This window comes from Scyliorhinus torazame, chromosome 4 (genome assembly GCF_047496885.1).
Source record: "Scyliorhinus torazame isolate Kashiwa2021f chromosome 4, sScyTor2.1, whole genome shotgun sequence".
NCBI lineage: Eukaryota > Metazoa > Chordata > Chondrichthyes > Carcharhiniformes > Scyliorhinidae > Scyliorhinus > Scyliorhinus torazame.
This window is the reverse complement of record NC_092710.1, coordinates 207,063,276-207,083,791: the sequence shown is the minus strand read 5'-3', so window position 1 is coordinate 207,083,791 and position 20,516 is coordinate 207,063,276. Positions and strand designations below refer to the sequence as shown.

Here is a 20,516-nt window from a genome sequence, read left to right as displayed (position 1 = left end):
GAGACATGACACACATACATTCAACCAATAGGTCAGTAAGATAGGACACGACCAATGGGCAGTCACGACACACCCAGGCGTGACACTACCACAGGGGGCCATTACACCAACCCATATATAAGGACACAGCACACATGCTCAGTCTCTTTCCAGTGGAGACACTTAGTGAGTACAGACAGGGTTGATTGAAACACATCACACCCACCACATGGATTGTAGCAGACTGGTTAGTTAGTCTGAGTAGCTATAGCAGGATTAACAGGAGAGTCGAATCCAAGTAGGAGAATCGTTAACAGTAATAAATGTATTAAACCTATCTCCAAGTCTGAACCTTCCTTTGTCAGAGTGCACATCTAGGAAGCAGCTTATGCTACGCCAAGAGCATAACAAAATATGATACCAGAGAATGACTGTTTAAATCACTGTAGCTCAACTCAGCAAAACAGTGACAACCAGCAACAGCACCCAGGCAAGATGATCGAGATTCTGGTTCCACAGCGGCTCAGGTGTCACGGTAATCTCAGTGCAAACTATGTGCATTCAGGCAAAGGTTTGAGATCTTCCTGGTAGCAGCCGACCTACAAGACGTGGCCGATGCTGAAAAGACAGAGCTTCTGCTCACAATTGCGGGTGCAAATGCAGAACAAATCTTCAAAACCTTCAATTACTCCAGAGGGCAAGAAAAGAGAGACTTCCAGACAGCCCTGGATAGGTTTGAACAATACTGCGAGGAAAGCACAAACAAACCAACAGAAAGCGGTAAAAGAGGTGCCAGTACTGACCATGAGGCGATGGTAGGCTTTCCATTGCAGAAAACTGCAGTTTTGATTTGCAGCCATCTTGGACAAGGAGCCGCACATGCGCAGTTGCGCGACAAGCGCACAGAACAGGAAGGTCCATTTGTGCATGCGGGAGAAAGGCCCCAAGTAAACATACGCTCTACGGCACAAGCTTTGTGACGTCAGAGGCCCGGACCACGCCCACTTAAAGGGGAAATGTCCCAAAACGAGAAAAAATTTTTTTAAAGCCTCAAAACAAGATTCACCTGGAACGACAGCACAATGCCTGAAATTCAACCAGTAGCTGAAAGTAACCTCCGCAGAACTCTGCAACAAACAGTTAGCACCATCCTAGAAGATGATACAGTCCTTGCAGACTACGACTCAGACCATGATTTCTTCTTTGGACATCGCGAGCCCACTACCAAATCTGAACCGCGATGAGATGTGTTGCACAGTGACGAATCCAACACAGACGCGGATGTGATCTTCGGATTTGAGGATCTTCAGCCCAGCATGTATGACATCCCGGCTCGTGAGTGCAGGATTATGCTGCGGCCTGACGCCAAGAGACAGAGAGCGGTACAAGCTCACAGAGAGCAGCCTGCTGCCACACAGAAAGTGGTCCACGCACCGCGCAGAGTCCCCGACTCCACACAGAGAGTGGTCCACACACCACGAAGGGTGCCAGCCTCCACACAGAAAGCGATGAAAAACTCCACAGGGAGACAACTGCACGTCTCCACACAAGAAGTGACTCCAGTGACACAAACCTCCACAGTGAGCTTGTGGACAGACCCCACGATAGAAGCAACGCAAGACTACAGAGCGCAGTCCTTGCATGAACAAGAAGTGACTCGAGTGACACAAGCCTCCACAGCGAGCTAGTGAACAGCCTCCACAGTAGAAGCAATGCAAGACTACAGAGCGCAGTCCTTGCATGAACAAGAAGTGATGACAGTCTTCACAGCGAGACCAATGCACGATTCCACACAAGGAACGCTGCAAGACTCCACAGAGGGAGTAACACAAGCCTCCACGGCGAGCTCGTGGACACACTCCACGATGGAAGGAACGCAAGACTCCAGAGTGCAGTCCTTGCATGAACAAGACCATGCGGGTCTAGCAACCTCCTCTGAGCAACCAGCAGCAGACGATGCAGGTCTGCCATGCTCAAGTGCACAGCAAGAAGACTATGACAGTCTACCACGCTCCAGTGAGCAGCAAGAACACTATGACAGTCTACCACGCTCACGTGAACAACAAAGCGACTATGACAGTCCACCCAGATTATTTGAGCCACCAGAAGAAGACTCTGACAGTCTACCCAGCTCAAGTGAATGACAAGAAGACACTGAGGCTCTATCCACTGTATGTGAGACAAGTGACGACGGCATCCCACTTCCCATACCAGATGTGCAACGTGACAGACCTCAGTTAGTGTGTACAGAGGCACTCGTCAATCACAGTGAGACTACTGGTGACTCCGGTGACCCCACGTTACTTCAAACCTCATTCACTCGAGCCTCTCCACAAGCAAATGCATTCCTGAATGTTTTGACTCCGGACGGGGAGCATCACGAAACCTCAGAAGATGCAAGTGAACCTGCAATGACTCTGGACGGGGAGCGTCAAGAAACCAAAGCTGATTCAGGTGAACCAGAAAGGCCTCCAGACGGGGAGCATCGACAAGCCAAAACCGACTCGGGTGAAACAGACCAGACTCCAGATGGGGAGCATCGACAAACCAAAGCTGATTCAAGTAAGCCGGACGTGACTCCAGATGGGGAGCGCCGTAAACTCAGTGACGGCACGCTCAAGGAAACAGCAGATGCCACAATCACGCTAACACGAGTAACTGTGTGAAGGACTCGTATTATCCTCAGAGTGTGGTCCTTGAGCGCAGCAAACACGACAACAAAACCAACCAACGCAACAACAACATCAAAGACAAGAGCAAGAAGAGTACCAAAGGCAACAATGTCGACAACAAGTACGACAAAAACAACACCAATGGAACTACGACTGGTACGACATGGTACAACTCTGCAAATGCGGGACACTGTTACTGCTCAGCTCAGTACAATGACATACCATGGCAGGACGACACAGATTGCATACATCGCTACCACGAACATCGAAAGAAAGAAAGAGTCCACATCAGACAACAAAGTGATTTAACCACTTCTTGGTTCCTAACGCACAGGGGCACTGACGGCGTTTACAAAGCAATGCCAGCATCAACATCACCAACTCAACAACCAAACAAGACAGCCACTCGACCATATTAATTACTGAACTTTGTACATATGATTTGGACTTATTGTGTAATCATCACTCATCATGATTTGTACGTCATCACTATCTACCTATTTTGTTCAATTTTCTTTAACACTGTACCGAAAATATGTAACACAAAAAAGGGGGGATGTGGTGATATGCCTCACTGTAAATACACAAGGGGTTAATGTGAACACACTACACCTAGCTAGACACCAGAGGGAGCATCAGAGACATCATGACACACAGACATTCAACCAATAGTTCAGTAAGATAGGACATGACCAATGGGCAGTCATGACACTACCACAGGGGGGCATTACACCAACCTATATATAAGGACACAGCACACATGATCTTTCTCTTTCCAGTGGAGACACTTGGTGAGTACTGACATGGTTGATTCAAACACATCGCACCCACCACGTGGATTGTAGCAGACTGGTTAGTCTGAGTAGCTAAAGCAGGATTAACAGAAGAGTCGCATCCAAGTAGGAGAATCGTTAACAGTAATAAATGTGTTAAAGCTATCTCCAAGTCTGAACCTTCCTTTGTCAGAGTGCACATCAAGGAAGCAGCTTATGCTATGTTAAGAGAATAACAAAACACATATGTCAGTATTGTGACTTGGAACACTGAAGGTTTTTTGCACTGGGCATATGCAATGTATTTGGATTGCTGTCTTATCTATTGATGTGAATGGCATCACCTTCAACTATCTGACAAATTTAAAACACCTTTTTGTTAAATGCTAGTCAATTTAGAGGGCTACAGAGATGAAGTTGGTGAATGGGACTAGCTAGGTTGCTCTTTTGGGAGCTGGTGCTGACATGATGGGCCGAATGGCTTCCTTATCAGTGCCTTTTTAAATTGTAAATATTTCTGTTTGAAGGTCTGATTTTTTAAAAAACTTGCCTTTCATGACCACATGTCCCAAAGCATTTTACAACCAATTAATTATCTTTTGGAATATGGTCAGCGTTGTAATGTAGGAAACTCGGTAGCCGATTTGCACGCAGTAAACTCGCTCAAGCAGCAATGTGATGCTGGGCAGATAATCTATTCTTGTGACGTTGTTTGAGGGAATAACCCTCCTGCTCTTTTCTGAAATAGTGCCATGGACGTTTTCCACATACACCCAAGCGGGCAATCAGAGCCTCTGAGGTCTCATCCAAAAGATGGTACCCCCAAAAATGCAGCTTTCCCCAGGTACTGAACTGGGTTGTCATCTTTGATGTTTGCACTCTGGATCATGCCTAGAGAACCAAGAAACCTCTTGTTTCAGAGGTGAGCATGCTGCCAACTGAGCCATGGCTGGCACACAATTAATGTTTTTGAACCTCAAACAAGCCTCCTCGCCCTCCCAGCAATAAAACATCACAGCAATTTGCTGTGGTTCGGCAAATCACCAAGGACCCCAGCCACCATCTTAAACACTCACACTCTGCTCCAGCACCGACGCATGGTGTCAGTAGTGTGTGCCATCTATAAGATGTACTGCAACTACTCACCAAGGCTCTTCGACACCCACAATGACCTTTTACTCCATCAAAAGGTCAGAAGTGGGGCGATTTGCTGATTGCAAGATTTCTCCATATCTCTTTCTGCCTTTAAGGAATTCCTTAAAACCTAAAGTCCATAAAGACTACATATACTTGATCTCAGGTCAATTCAAATACAGTAATTTCCAAATGACTTGTGAATAAAAACATTTGATAAATAAAGTTTACATTCAGAAATGTTAACTAACATGAGAGTTGTAGTTTTATTATGAAGTTGTTTCGGCACATTGCCAAAGGTTAAATAAATTATAAAACATACATGAACTTTCAGAATTGAGAACATGTGAAGTACTACTGTTCTTGAAATTATCTATTTTTGTCATAATAATATCAACAACCATATTTACTATTTGCAGGGAATTAAGAAATTTCCTCCAGCGCTATATAAAAATTTTGAAGATCATTATTTTGGGGATGAGATTGTGACTTGTCTACATCTTTGCTCCATGTTGAAGAAGAAACAACCAAATGGCTACTATCACTGTGAGACGTCGGTTGCTATGGGTAAGTGTATATTAATGCATTAAACTAATGTGGAGGTCTAAGTTTCTTTCCTGTATTTTAGCTGATCTTCTCTGCCATTGCGCAAAAGCATCAAGAGCATATGCTATGTACAGGTAAATCAGGATTAGCAGCTGTCAGATAGCTGGACTAAGCTGCAAAAATAACTTTGGAGGGATAAATTCTGTTCTGATTTTATATTTTCAGAGTCCATATACAGTGCCTATGTAAATTTGCCACATGATAAATTCAATATCTCTTTCACTCTCTCTTGTCTTCTTCTCATTCAAACTCACACCCCACCTCGTCTCATCTCTCATTTAGCCTCATTCATTTTTTTCTGTCATCTCCTTTTCAGTTCTTTTTCACTCGCTCACGCCTGCTCTCTTGCCCACCCACCCGCTCACTTGCACACACTCTCGCTCACACGCCCTCTCTCCCTCGCACACCCTCTCGCTCTCTCTCACAAACGCACGCTCTCTCTCACATATGCATGCTCTCTCTCACATACGCACGCTCTCTCACATACGCACGCTCTCACTCATACACTCTCTCTCACACTCTCTCACGCACACACTCTCGCACACACTTGCACACACTCTCGCACACACTCTCGCACACACTGACACACACACACTCTCACACACACACTCTCACACACACACTCTCACACACACACGCTCCCTCGCTCACACTCTCGCACACTCTCACACACACACTCTCGCACCCACATTCTCTCTCGCACACTCTCTCTCGCACACTCTCTCTCGCACACTCTCTCTCGCACACTCTCTCTCGCACACTCTCTCTCGCACACTCTCTCTCGCACACACACTCTCACACACACTCTCACACACACTCTCACACACAGTCTCACACACACAGTCTCACACATACTTCACGCACACTCTCTCAAACACACTCTTTCATACACACTCTCACTCACACTCTCACTCTCTCTGACACACACACTCTCACACACACAGTCTCACACATACTTCACGCACACTCTCTCAAACACACACTCTTTCATACACACTCTCACTCACACTCTCTCTCACACTCTCTCACACACTCGCACATGCGCGCACACACACACACACTCTCACTCTCTCACACTCTCTCTCTCACACTCTCTCCCTCTCTCTCCCTCTCTCTCCCTCTCTTCCTCTCTCTCCCTCTCTCCCCCTCTCTCTCCCCCTCTCTCTCCCCCTCTCTCTCTCCCCCTCTCTCTCTCCCCCTCTCTCTCTCCCCCTCTCTCTCTCCCCCTCTCTCTCCCTCTCTCTCCCCCTCTCTCTCCCTCTCTCTCTCCCTCTCTCTCCCTCTCTCTCCCCCTCTCTCTCCCCCTCTCTCTCCCCCTCTCTCTCTCCCTCTCTCTCACCCTCTATCTCCCTCACGCCCCCTCTCCCTCCCCCTCTCTCTCACACTCTCTCTCACACACACTCTCTCACACATTCTCTCTCTCTCACACACACTCTCACTCTCACACACGCACTCTCTCGCACTCTCACACGCACTCTCTCACACGCGCACTCTCACACGCACTCTCTCACACGCGCACTCTCTCACACGCGTACTCTCTCACACGCGCACTCTCTCACACGCACTCTCACACGCACTCTCTCACACGCACTCTCTCACACGCACTCTCTCACACGCACTCTCTCACACGCACTCTCTCTCACACGCACTCTCTCTCACACGCACTCTCTCTCACACGCACTCTCACACGCACTCTCTCTCACACACACTCTCTCTCACACACACTCTCTCTCACACACACTCTCTCTCACACACACTCTTTCACATACTCTCTCACACATTCTCACATTCTCTCTCTCACACTCTCGCACACACACTCTCACATGCGCACACCCTCACACTCTCTCGCACACACACTCTCACATGCACACACACACACTCTCACATGCGCACACCCTCACACTCTCTCGCACACACACTCTCACATGCACACACTCACACACACTCTCACATGCGCACACTCTCACACACACTCTCGCGCTCACAATCTCCCCCTCCCTTTCTTTCTCACTCTCTCTCATACACACACATACACTCTTGATACTCATTCACACATACGTTGTCACACGCACAAGTCCTCCCCAACTATCTCCAGCACTTCTGAGCTTTGACAATAGTTCTCTCCCATTGCTGGTGGGAATTCTGCTGGGGAATCCACACTCATGCCAAATGTTAGTGAGGCAAACATGCCTGATGGGCAGGATGAATTGTAAAGATCTTCATCCAAATTAATGAGGCAAGTAAAGCCAGCAAATAATGAACAGACCGAGCAGTGTCAAACATATGAAATAGAAAATGCTTGAAATACCTAGCAAGCCTGGCAGCATTCCAGGTGGAGAGAGGCCGAGTTAATTGAGTCATAGAGGCCTACAGGGCAGAAAAGGCCCTTTGGCCCATCGCATCTGCCCCGGTCAAAAAGAACCACCTAAGTGTTCAAACCATTTTTTGGCACTTGGCCCATAGCCTTGTATGCCTTGGCATCGCAAATGCACATATAAATACTTCTTAAATGTTTTGAGGGTCTCGGCCTTGGCTCATTTCAGGCAGCATTTTTTAATGTTTCAGGTTTGTTACCTTTCATCAGAATCAAATCTGGGATTAAACATATGGTCTGCTTATCAAAATGTGTGAAGGCTGAAATGCCACCATTGCCTCACGAGGTTGTTGGTTCACAAAACCACAGGGATTTAAGCATTTAGTCTCAGCTGGTTCTCCAATGCAGTGCTGAGGGAGTGAGACATTAAACCGAGGCCCAGTCTGGCCTTTCAACAGGAGGTGAAAGATTCCATGGCGCCAGTGTTTCCTTTAAAATTTAGTTGCACGCTGCCACTTTTTTTCAGTGTGCTTTTCCATCTCAATTTTTTAAAAATCACTGATCAACAAGACCTGCCTGATATAAGTTCCAGGCACTCGCGCAGGATTGTTGCATGGTAGCTTAGCAGGATTATTGCATGGTGCTATTGATGAAGAGCAGAGAAGGAAGTTTTCCTGATGCTCTGTTTAAGATGTATCCTTCTACATTGAGCCTAAAAAGAGGATCCAGCCATTGATTCCATTGCAATTTTCGGGATTTGCTGCCTGTGAATTAACACAGTAAGAAGTCTTACAACACCAGGTTAAAGTCCAACAGGTTTGTTTAGATGTCACTAGCTTTCGGAGAGCTGCTCCTTCTTCACCTGAATTTTTAATTTCAACATAGTTAATTTTTAAAAATTGCCAGCAGAACTTTTTTAATTCTTGTGCTGTTAATAAATTAGATAGCTGTGGAATGGCTCTTTATTTTGCTTTTGTTTATCACGCAAGTGCTGGGACAGGGTAATAGCTACAATTGTACATAATTGTACATAATAAAATCATTTATTTATCTTTATTGACATTGTCCATGAAATGTGTTGCAAATAAAATAATCGGCATACAAGATCCATGACACAGTAGTAAGTGTATTTATTTCAAATGAGGCAGCCGTGTTGGGCCTAAATGATAGATTTGCGAGCAAAACAACCTTATTCAAGCTCTGCTCTTAATACGAATGAAGCAGGAAGTTACACTGTTGCTGGCAATGGATTCACTTGGCAGCATACAGTGCGGGACCACTGCTGTTGTTCCTTTGTGTTGCACAGTATTTTCCTTGTAGAAAGCTGGTGAATGAAATTTGGAACGCTGCTGTGATAAATTCATAACAGCAGTTTACTATAGAGGGGAAAGGAACAGTGACTAGTTACTGTCTGACTGGAGCATTATTGTTAGCCCAATCTTTGGACTAAATAAGGCTTTGTACATAGGCAGTGCAGCATTTAAGAACGGTCTTGAGATATGAGAGGGAGGTGGAAAGATGAGGAGGGTATTGGAGAATTTGGGGGTTAGGTGGCAAGTACAGCTGCCAATGGTGGGGCAAAGGAAGAATGACCATTGGGGGTTATAATCGTGGGTGAGACGGGCGGGAAAAGCCTTTAATAAATTTAAACAGCAAAGTAAGCATTTTAAATTTGAGGTCCTGCATGTTAGCTAGGCCAGTGTTATTGGACACATGGGACTTGGTGTTGGATAGGATACAGACAGCAGATTTGTGATGTGTTTAGAGATGAGGAGGATGTAAATCTGTCCAGGAGAGCATTTCAGTCAGAGCGTCAGAAGGTGATAAAGGCACCGATGAGGTTTTCAGCAGCAACTGAAAGTGAATAAATGAAAAATCCGGAGGAGAACCAGAATTTCTACTACATAATGGAATAAAATTTGTGGAGGGCTTCAATCTCCTGCTCCAGCTTCAGCAGATGGACAGTTACATGGGCAAGGTGGGGAGAGAGGGTTATGGGTCAAGTGTGGGCAATTGAAACTAGCTTAGTGGTAAAAACTGGGCGGCATGGACATGTTGGGCCGAAGTGCCTGTTTTCATTCTGTAAACCTCTATGACTCTATGAGTTGATAAATAGGCAGACTACACATCGCTGGGGCAATTTTAATGGGAAAGCTTACACCCCACCTAGAAAGTTGTTAGTTTTTATTTGTTTTAGTTTTCCTGTGAGTTAGGAAGGGTAAAGATTCTCCTTTCCCAGTTGGTTTTATTCCTTCCCTGAAAGGTGCAGAAATTAGATCAAGTAAAATATGTGGGGGCTGAGGTGTGGGGTGAGTAACAAAAGAAACAGGCAGCACTAGGAAAATATTTTCATGCACGGAGTGGTTATGATGTATAGGGCGGCATGGTAGCACAGTGGTTATCACTGTTGCCTCACAGCGCCAGGGATCCGGGTTCGATTCCCAGCTTGGGTCACTGTCTGTGCGGAGTCTGCACGTTCTCCCCGTGTGTGCGTGGGTTTTCTCTGGGTGCTCCGGTTTCCTCCCACAGTCCAAAGATGTGCAGTTTAGGTGGGTTGGTCATGCTAAATTGCTCCGTAGTTTCCAAACGTTAGCTGGGTTACGGGGATAGGGTGGAGGTGTGGACTTGGGTAGGGTGCTCTTTCAGGGGCCGGAGTAGACTCGATGGGCTGAATGGCCTCCTTCTGCACTGTAAATTCTATGATTCTATGATTTGGAATGCACTGCCTGACCGGATAATGGAAACATTCATCAATAGCTTTCAAAAGGATATTTGATAAATATTTGAAAGAGGAGAAATACAAGGACATGGGGAAAGGACAAGAGTGGGTTGCTCTTCAAAAGATCCAGTGCAGACTCGATGGGCTGAATAACCCCTTTCTACCCTGTCCTATCAGACAATGTTCTCGTGGGCTACCTTCAAAAATCACAAAGCATGCCATAACATTCAAATGGACTTAAAATCCTCAGGAAGAACAAAACCGGTCACTCAACGTGAGTTACATGCAAATCCAATCACAGACTGCAATGCCCAATGTCACACATCTGCTATTTTTCTCAACTGACGAGCTGGAGCACTGTTTATTTAAATTATCATTGAACAATTATTTTAAAATTAAAGCTAATGTTATTGATAAGCAAGACGCCACTCTTGTTTTCCATCTTCACACTGGGAGCCTCATGGGCACACGGGAGAGAACAATATGTTTTGACCATCAAAATGCATCCAGTACAACTTCCATTTACTTGCCACTGACTCAATACCTGCTTTCACTACCACTGTTTCAGACTGAGGCAGACTATTTACAATCTCAGCATTCTGTTTGATCCTGAACTGAGTTATCATAAAGGGCAACGCCATCCAAAGGCGGCCCTAGAATGAAACACACCGTGCAAAGGCATGGGGCCCCGTTCTAGCCGGTGTCTGTGGGCATCAATCAGAGCTTACTCGCTCTGCATTTGCCGATTGGTTGAGCCTATCAGCAGGCAAATGCAGAGCAACATCAGACTCTGGTTGGTTGAGTCCCCTTGGAGGTGACTAGGAGGGAGAATAGAGTAGTCAAGGCAAATATCACTTATTAGTTTACTTAACTAGCATTTTTGCAACTTGGTGAAAAAATCAACAAGGGAGGGAGGTGGTGAGCCAACCAGCCGGTCGGGACTTGGAAGCAAGCTGTCGTCATGGGGAGCAAGGTAACCTGACTCCCAGGCCAGGGCTGAGGAGGGCAAGGCGGTCCGTAGCCAGACTGACAGCTAGCAACGAGGCAAGGTCGTTGAGGTGAGGTGCGAATTGGCGGAAAAAGCCACAAGGGCAGTGGCGAGTGAGCCAGCCAACCCGACCGGGACTCTGGTAGGCCGTCGTCAAGCAGCGAGGGGAGACTTGACCCCCAGGGCTGAGGAGAGCCAAACGCCTGCTCTTTCAGAAAATTCATATGCATTAAAATGAAAAAGATCGGTTAATGTAAAGCGGCTATTAATTCACTAATGAAGTAAGATAGAATCATTGAATCCGTACAGTGCAGATGGAGGCTATTCAGCCCATCAAGTCTACACTGACCCTCTGAAAGAGCACCAGGCCCTATCCCCGCAGCCCCACCTAACCTGCACATCTTTGGACACGAAGGGGCAATTTAGCATGACCAATCCCTCCACTTAATCTGCACATCTTTGGACTGTGGGAGGAAACACACGCAAACACAGGGAGAACGTACAAATACCATATAGACAGTCACTCATTGCTGGAATTGAACCCGGGTCCCTGGCAAGCTACAATCTCACCTGTTTAAGTGTCTGGAAACAACTGTTTTGGAAATCATTACAAATTTAGGTTTGGACATCAAAAATTGTTATGGAAAGAGCTTCGATAATGCTGCAAATATGGCAGGAAAATATTCAGGTCTACAAGCAGGATTGAACAATGCATTGTCGCATTATTCATCCCATGTTCAAGTCATTCCTTGAATTTAATCTGCAATGCTGCAGTTGAATCCTGTGAGGCAGCTGCACATTTTTTGACATTGTTCAAACGTGTATGCCTTTTTCTGGTTTCCACGCGTCGATGGAATATGTTGCAATCAAGTTTGGAGAAGGCAGATGGAAAACATTTGACGGTCATAAGAATTTGTGATATCAGGTGGCCCGCTCGTGCAGAAGCTCTTTTGGCTTTGAAAATTATTTTTGCTGATATAAAGGAAACCTTATTACTCATAGCTGCATCAAATTCAGAAAAAACACGTATGAAAACTGAAGCAAAATCCTTGGCAGAAAAGTTTGAAATGTGCAATATTAATATTTGTATTCTTTTTGTGGAACCATTTACTTCAAATAATTAATGCCATCAACAAATCGCTGCAAAAAGTTGATACAACTTTATGAAATGCTGCATAATTGTTAGCCTCAGTTAAAGGTTTTGTCATGAAAGTTGGATATGTCTATCGCTTGGTGGAAGCAGGGGCACTAACATTAACAAACATTATCAGGTCCTCTGATTAACAAATGTACAAGATACAGGAAGTTATTTTTCGATGAAACTAGAGACAATGAAAGGGAAAAAGATCATTGTTGAAACTGTCGCTGTTATTTATGACACAATAATGGTGCGATTGCAGAGTAGAAGTGAATCTCTGAAGAAACCTGTTGATTTATTTTGCCCGCTTTTCGACAGATGTTTGAATGAAAATGCTAAAAGTGACTGCAATAATAAATTAAGTAAATTCTACCTGGAGGATGTTGAGACAAATCGTTTTGAAGATGAAGTGAAAGAAGTCATTCATTTCATCTGTAATGATGAACTCTGTGCCATCAGGATCACCTGACGTCCATGGGAGGGGGAGCGGCGAGACGTCCATGGGAGGGGGAGCGGCGAGACGTCCATGGGAGGGGGAGCGGCGAGACGTCCATGGGAGGGGGAGCGGCGAGACGTCCATGGGAGGGGGAGCGGCGAGACGTCCATGGGAGGGGGAGCGGCGAGACGTCCATGGGAGGGGGAGCGGCGAGACGTCCATGGGAGGGGGAGCGGCGAGACGTCCATGGAGGGGGGAGCGGCGAGACGTCCATGGGAGGGGAAGTGGCGAGACGTCCATGGGAGGGGGAGCGGCGCGACGTCCATGGGAGGGGGAGCGGGGAGACGTCCATGGGAGGGGGAGCGGGGAGACGTCCATAGGATAGGGAGCGGCGAGACATCAAAGGGGGGAAGGCAGGTACGTGACTCCAAAGGGAGAGAGGCGTGACATCATGGTGATCCCAGAAATTAAGGTGAGCGTGGTCCCCACAAAGGTACGTCTGCCACTGATTCCTTCTCTAGTATGTTGAAAGCTTGGCGATCACCAAGTAGATTAATGAATAATAATAATCTTTATTGTCACAAGTAGGTTTACATTAACACTGCAATGAAGTTACTGTTAAAAGCCCCTAGTCGCCACATTCCGCCGCCTGTTCGGGTACATGGAGGGAGAATTAAGAATGTCCAATTCACCTAACAGGCACGTCTTTCAGGACTTGTGGGAGGAAACCGGAGCACCCGGACACGAGGAGAATGTGCAAACTCCACACTGACAGTGACCCAAGCCGGGAATCGAACCTGGGACCCTGAACCTGTGAAGCAACAGTGCTAACCACTGTGCTACCGTGCCATCCGGGAACGGTTTACTAAGGCAAATAACAATTTACAGAGGGTAAGATTGATACACCATCAATAACACACGACGAGTGATGAACGTAACTGAGGCTTTAAAACACGAAACAGCAAGACCCCTGCCTCTGGACCCGAACTGGGTCGGAGGTGGAGACTTACCACCTTTATATATAAGCCTGAGGGGAGGAGCCACAGGCGGAGCAAGCCTGGACAAGCCCAGGCATGCACAATATAATACAATACATATAATGCAATAATGTGGTTTACCACAAAGATGAGGGCTACCTTACTCCACGACTCCAAACCCTTCGTGAAACCCATGCTCAGCCCAGTATTCGTGTGCTCAGGCTCGATTGGCCCTACAGGTCACATGACTCCAAGAACGCGCCCCCTTACAAGGGCACGCTACCACACCTTCCATCTCCATGACATTGCATGCCGTCGCTACTTGCTCAGCCCAGCTGGTGCTGTTGCTGAAAGCCTCATCCATATGTTTATCACCTTCACTATTACTCAGATGCTTTCCCTTGCCATACTTGCATTCTTTTCCCTCCAGAAACTCATTCAAAACCTGCTGCCTGTACCCTATCGAACACCAATCCCCACTTTCTCTCCCTTGTCCTTGCTAACATCCATTAACCCCTGGTCTTCTCGCGCCTCAAATTCAAGGTGCTCATCTTGATGTCTGAATTTATTTCAGGCTTTTCCCCTCCCTATCTCTGTAACCTTTTCCTAAGAGAAGATTGCACAAGTAACAGCAGGGCTGGTGGTGAGAAGGTCACAGATGTCAGTCGAAGAAAAATGTGGTCAGAGGAAGAGAACAGCATGGTTGGCAGCAACAACAAGTGCACAACGGTAGCACAGTGGTTAGCACTGTTGCTTCACACTCCAGGTTCAATTCTGGCCTGTGTCACTGTGTGGAGTCTGCACATTCTCCCCGTGTCTGTGTGGATTTCCTCTGGGTGCTCCGGTTTCCTCCCACAAGTCCCAAAAAACGTGCTGTTTGGTAATTTGGACATTCTGAATTCTCCCTCCGTGTACCCGAACAGGTGCCAGAATGTAGCGACAAGGGGATTTTCAGAGTAACTTCATTGCAGTGTTAATGTAAGCCTACTTGTGACAATAAAGATTATTATAAAAATGTGAATTTATTAATTTGTTGAAGCAATTGTCACAGATTCATCAGTAAATTAAAATCTTATTTGTCATATTGATCGTCTCAGAACATGGGAAACAAAAAGTTTTAAAAAATGTTCACCCAAGCAACACAAAAGATTAGGCCAATGATCTTTCATTTTTGGAACCTGGTTCGATAATTCCCAGGCTGAGGGCATGAGGGGCTTTTCACGGCTACTTTTGCAACGCAGGAAAAGTCTCAATGTTCCTAAACCAAAAAAAGCCAAACTGCATTCCTAATCTTTGCAAAGTCAGCTGGGGCAGCTTTTGGGGTGCTAAAACTGGCCTCATTGTGTCAATGATAGAAGGAGGAAACATCAGCAGGTTTTCCACTCCTTTTCATTACTTGTGGACTGCTGCACAGTTGGCTGGGCGGCTGGTTTGTGATTCAGAGAGATGCCAACAGCGTGGGTTCAATTACCAGACCGGCTGAGGTTATCCACGCCCTGCTTTGGCAACCTTGCTCTTATCCTGAGGTATTATGACCTTGGGTTAAGTCACCTCCAGTGCACTCTCTCTCTCTCTGGGATTGTGGCGACTTTCATTTTTCATTTCAGACTCCTGCTGGAACATATGGGTGTGGATGTCAGGTAATGTAGGGATGAACTTGGTGGGCTTTCCTGTATGGTTTAGTTGTCGGCTAACACTCACTGGCTAGGCTCATTTGGTCAGTGCATCAGATGCTACCAACTCCCATGGAGCCAAATCTGATCTAAAATCAGCATTTTTAACAGAGGGTAAAAAAAAGGGAGAAAATTGGGAAAGGCAAGTTGCTAAATTAAAGATTTGTATTGATTTGTGTGGCCGATGCTGGCCAGCAGCATTTATTGCCCATTTTTTATTTGCCTTGGCAATATTTACAGTTAACCATATAGTGTGAGATTGAAATCACATGTCGGCCACGGAGGGATGGAAGGTCTCCTCCCCTGAAGCACACGAGGGAAGCAGTGACATCTTTACAAGAAACCAACCAATTCCATGGTCATTTTCTGCTCCTATCCCACACATTTCAGATTTATTGACCCCCGTATTACTGGGATTTGAAATCCACCTAACCTGCACATCTTTGGACTGTGGGAGGAAACCGGAGCATCTGGAGGAAACCCACGCAGACACTGGGAGAATGTGCAGACTCCGCATAGACAGTGACCCAAGTCGGGAATCGAACCTGGGACCCTGGAGCTGTGAAGCAACTGTCCTGACCACTGTGCTACCGTGCTGCCCTAATTTAATGAACTCCCTGCAATATTCTAATGTGTTGAGATAGATGGTTTCTGCTTTGGAATTGAAGATTAAACTCCATAGCACTCGGTGAGTAACCTCCAATATTGGGTACTTCCTCCCATTTCAGTCCAACCGGAGCGACAACATACATCAGGGCTGCTATGTGCCCAGGGTGCAATGTGGCCTTGACACGTGCGTGCTTTAACCAGTAAGATCGTGCAACGTGTAAAGATTTTTTAAAATGTTGAGTTTTGTGGCTCACCCAGTTGCCATTATTAACTGCCACATAGATTATCATGGCAGATGGAGGTCATGCGATAAAACCTCTTAGAAATACAATTCCTTCGAAGTTGGCAACCCAGGTTTACGAGCTTTGAAAATCTATACTTTACATAATCTAACCACTATTCTTAGATGTATTTTGTTTTCTCTCTCAACTCTATCCAGCCTTGGCAGTATCCTGCTCTGTCAGATAGTAATCAAAAGAGTGTTGACTCCATCTACTGGTGTAAAGTTAGTAAGGCACCAACACTTGTCATACACAATTAATAGTGCATCACTTGCAATGCATTCTCTTTTACTCTTCCCTCTGGTTACTCTATCTATTTGCTCCTTTTGGGCATAGGCCCCAATATATTAATTTTTCTCCACTGAAATTTGTTCTGAATGTGGATCAGGTTTAGTCTTTCCAACCATGACTGGTCCGGACTTACCATTTGTACACCCAATAGGCAATTGGATGGAAAAGCTGATTTTTTTTAAAAAGTGTAAATTTGGAACATGCATCATCTTCTAAAACACGTGCATTTTTCCAGTTTACCTGAAAATTCTCCTGAGGGTAGAAGAGGGTGAATCAGTGAGCCAGAACATCATCCTTTCAACTCTGGAAATTGAGTTCAAAGGATTTGAAAGGATTGAGATAGCGTTATCCTCTCGGCCAGCTGTAAAGATTTTACATGGAGTGAATTCGAGCAGTGTCAGCGCAATCTTTAGTGGATATAACCCACAACATAATGCTGTTCACAAGTTGGGCTCGAATTGCCGCTAGTTTCCTAATTGCTGGTCTGTATGAAGTTTCACGAGCCAGAAATGCTGCAACTATCAAACAATTTTCAAGCTAGTTATTTCCTCACAATTGGTATTAAACTGACAGATCTGTCGTTAGCGGTTTTCTCCTTGCCTCCATTCTTAAATTATGTAGTGATATTTGCAATCTTTCAAGTTAAAGGCACAATTCCTGAATCTGGAGAGTTTTGGAAAATTGTCATAAATGCATCATAAATGTCCTCACATTTTAACACTGGTTGGTTACCATCAGGTTCTGAAAATTTGCCTTTCCAAAGTTCTTTATTTTCTCTGACACTAGTTTTTTTTAAAAACATGTTTAATCCACTTTCATTCCCTTGTCTTATTTTTACTTTCCTTTGGGCCATTGATATTTTGGCCTCTTTTGCCTATAATACTTAAGCTGTTCTGTTTCTCCCAGTCTGTGAATATTAAAACCTTCCATTTTAAGCGCATTGCTTTGGCTATAAGCTTCCCTGATTTTTGCCATGTACCCATCCTTCCCATCCCTACCCCAGATCCACATTATATCACTAATACCAGGAAGTCTGCAGGCAACTTCTTTCAGCACATAGCATCTTTGCCTTTCTTTAACTCTTTTAAAAAAAAAAATATATGAAGTTTTCAAACATAATTTTTTCCCTTACAAATCAAAAAAAAAGGTAACATGATAACTGCAATATAACATTGTTTAACTAACATGGTAAACTAACCAAATAACACAAAGTAATACTCCCCCCCCCGCCCCCTCTCCCCCTCCAAAAACCCAAACAATTTACCCCCCCCCCCCCCCCCCCCCCCCCGGGTTGCTGCTGCTGGCCATCTATCTTCCCTCTGACGTTCCGCTAGGTAGTCGAGGAACGGTTGCCACCGTCTGGTGAACCCTTGAGCCGATCCTCTCAGCACAAAATTCATCTGCTCTAGTTTTATGAACCCCGCCATATCGTTTATCCAGGCCTCCAGTCCGGGGGGGTTTTGCTTCCTTCCACATGAGTAAAATCCTACGCCGGGCTACTAGGGACGCAAAGGCCACGACATCGGCCTCTTTCGCCTCCTGCACTCCCGGCTCATCCGCTACTCCAAATATAGCTAACCCCCAGCCTGGCTTGACCCGGACCTTCACCACCTTCGAGATCACTCCCGTCACTCCCCTCCAATACCCCTCCAGTGCCGGACACAACCAAAACATGTGTGTGGTTCGCCGGGCTTCCCCCGCACCTCCCACACTTGTCCTCCACTCCGAAGAACCTGCTCAACCTTGCTCCCGTTATGTGTGCTCTATGCAGCACCTTAAATTGGATCAGGCGAAGCCTGGCACACGAGGAAGAGGAATTTACCCTGCTTAGGGCATCAGCCCACAAACCCTCCTCAATCTCCTCCCCGAGCTCTTCTTCCCATTTTCCCTTCAGTTCGCCCACCAACTCCTCCCCCTCTTCTCTCATCTCCCGGTATATCTCTGACACTTTGCCCTCCCCGACCCACCCCCCCGAAAGCACCCTGTCCTGGATCCCTTGTGTCGGGAGCAGCGGAAATTCCCGCACCAGTTGTTTCGTGAACGCTCTCACCTGCATATATCTAAAGAAATTTCCCCGGGGCAGCTCATACTTTTCCTCAAGCGCTCCCAAGCTCGCAATCGTCCCGTCTATAAATAAATCTCCCACTCTCCTGATTCCTACCCGGTGCCAGCTCTGGAATCCTCCGTCCAGCCTCCCTGGGGCAAACCTATGGTTGTTCCTGATCGGGGACCACACCGAGGCTCCCAGCACACCCCTCTGTCGCCTCCATTGCCCCCAGATGCTTAATGTTGCCGCCACCACTGGGTTCGTGGTAAAATCTTTTTGGGAGAGCGGTAGTGGCGCCGTCACCAGCGCTTTTAAACTCGTCCCTTTGCAGGACTTCATCTCCAACCTTTTCCACGCCGCTCCCTCTCCCTCTATCATCCATTTACGAATCATCGCCACGTTGGCGGCCCAGTAGTCGCCCAAATTCGGCAACGCCAGTCCCCCTCTGTCTCTGCTACGTTGTAGGAACCCCCTCCTTACCCTCGGGGCCTTCCCTGCCCACACGAAGCTCGTGATGCTCCTATCTATTTTTTAAAGAAGGCCTTAGTGATCAGTATAGGGTGACATTGGAGCACAAATAGGAACCTTGGGAGGACCATCATCTTAATTGCCTGCACTCTGCCCGCCAGTGACAGCGGCTGCATGTCCCACCTTTTGAAATCCTCTTCCATTTGTTCCACCAGCCGTGTCAGATTGAGTCTGTGTAAGGTTCCCCAGCTTCTGGCTATTTGAATCCCCAGGTATCGGAAGTTTCTTTCCACTCTCCTTAGCGGTAGGCCATCTATCCCTCTACTCTGGTCCCCAGGGTGTATCACAAAAAGCTCACTCTTTCCCATGTTAAGCCTATATCCCGAGAAATCTTCAAACTCCCTCAATATCTGCATGACCTCTGTCATCCCCCCCACTGGGTCCGTCACATACAGCAGTAGGTCATCCGCGTAGAGTGACACTCGGTTTTCCTCTCCCATTCTAATCACCCCTCTCCATTTTCTGGCGTCTCTCAGCGCTATGGCCAGTGGTTCAATTGCCAGCGCGAACAGTAATGGGGACAACGGGCATCCCTGTCTTGTTCCCCTGTGTAGTCGAAAATACTCCGACATTTGCCGACCTGTGACCACACTTGCCGTAGGGGCCCCATAGAGGAGTTTAACCCAGCTGACAAACCCGTCCCCGAACCCGAACCTCCTCAGCACCTCCCATAGATACTCCCACTCTACCCTATCAAATGCCTTCTCTACATCCATTGCCGCCACTATCTCTGCCTCCCCCTCTGCTGGGGGCATCATTATCACCCCTAATAGCCGTCGCACGTTGACATTTAGTTGTCTCCCCTTTACAAACCCTGTCTGGTCTTCGTGCACCACCCCCGGGACACAATCCTCTATCCTCGTTGCCAGCACCTTTGCTAGCAACTTGGCGTCCACATTTAGCAGTGAGATAGGCCTATAGGACCCGCACTGCAGCGGATCTTTATCCCGCTTCAAGATTAGCGATATCGTCGCCTCCGACATTGTCGGGGGTAGGGCCCCCCCTTCTCTGGCTTCGTTAAAGGTCCTTACCAGCAGCGGGGCCAACAAGTCCACATATTTTCTATAGAATTCCACCGGGAACCCATCTGGTCCCGGGGCCTTCCCTGCCTGCATGTTCCCCAGTCCCTTGGTAACCTGGTCCACCCCAATCGGCGCCCCCAGGCCTTCCACCTCCTGCTCTTCCACCCTCGGGAACCTTAATTGGTCCAAAAACTGCAGCATCTCCTCTTTTCCCTCCGGGGGTTGGGACCTATATAGTCTCTCGTAAAAGGTCTTAAACACCTCGTTTATCTTCCCTGCTCTCCGCACCGTAGCTCCCATTTCATCCCTAATTCCCCCTATCTCCCTCG

At 46.7% G+C, this 20,516-nt stretch overlaps 1 protein-coding gene and 1 long non-coding RNA gene across 5 annotated transcripts in view; one reads left to right on the top strand and one right to left on the bottom strand.

Moving 5' to 3' along the window:
• Positions 1–20,516, top strand: part of LOC140410715 (A-kinase anchor protein 7) — a 287,628-nt gene that overhangs the window by 92,966 nt on the left and 174,146 nt on the right. For all 4 annotated transcript variants that reach the window (XR_011940714.1, XM_072499164.1, XM_072499163.1 and 1 more), the window contains exon 7: positions 4,978–5,125. Coding sequence is in view for 3 of the 4 variants with exons in the window: in XM_072499164.1 (XP_072355265.1) it covers positions 4,978–5,125 (148 nt within the window). In the remaining variant the exon portion in view is untranslated. The remainder of the gene's footprint in view (positions 1–4,977; positions 5,126–20,516) is intronic.
• LOC140410716 (uncharacterized) overlaps positions 1–20,516 on the bottom strand; it is a 132,984-nt gene that overhangs the window by 8,295 nt on the left and 104,173 nt on the right. The gene's annotated exons all lie outside the window — the stretch shown is intronic.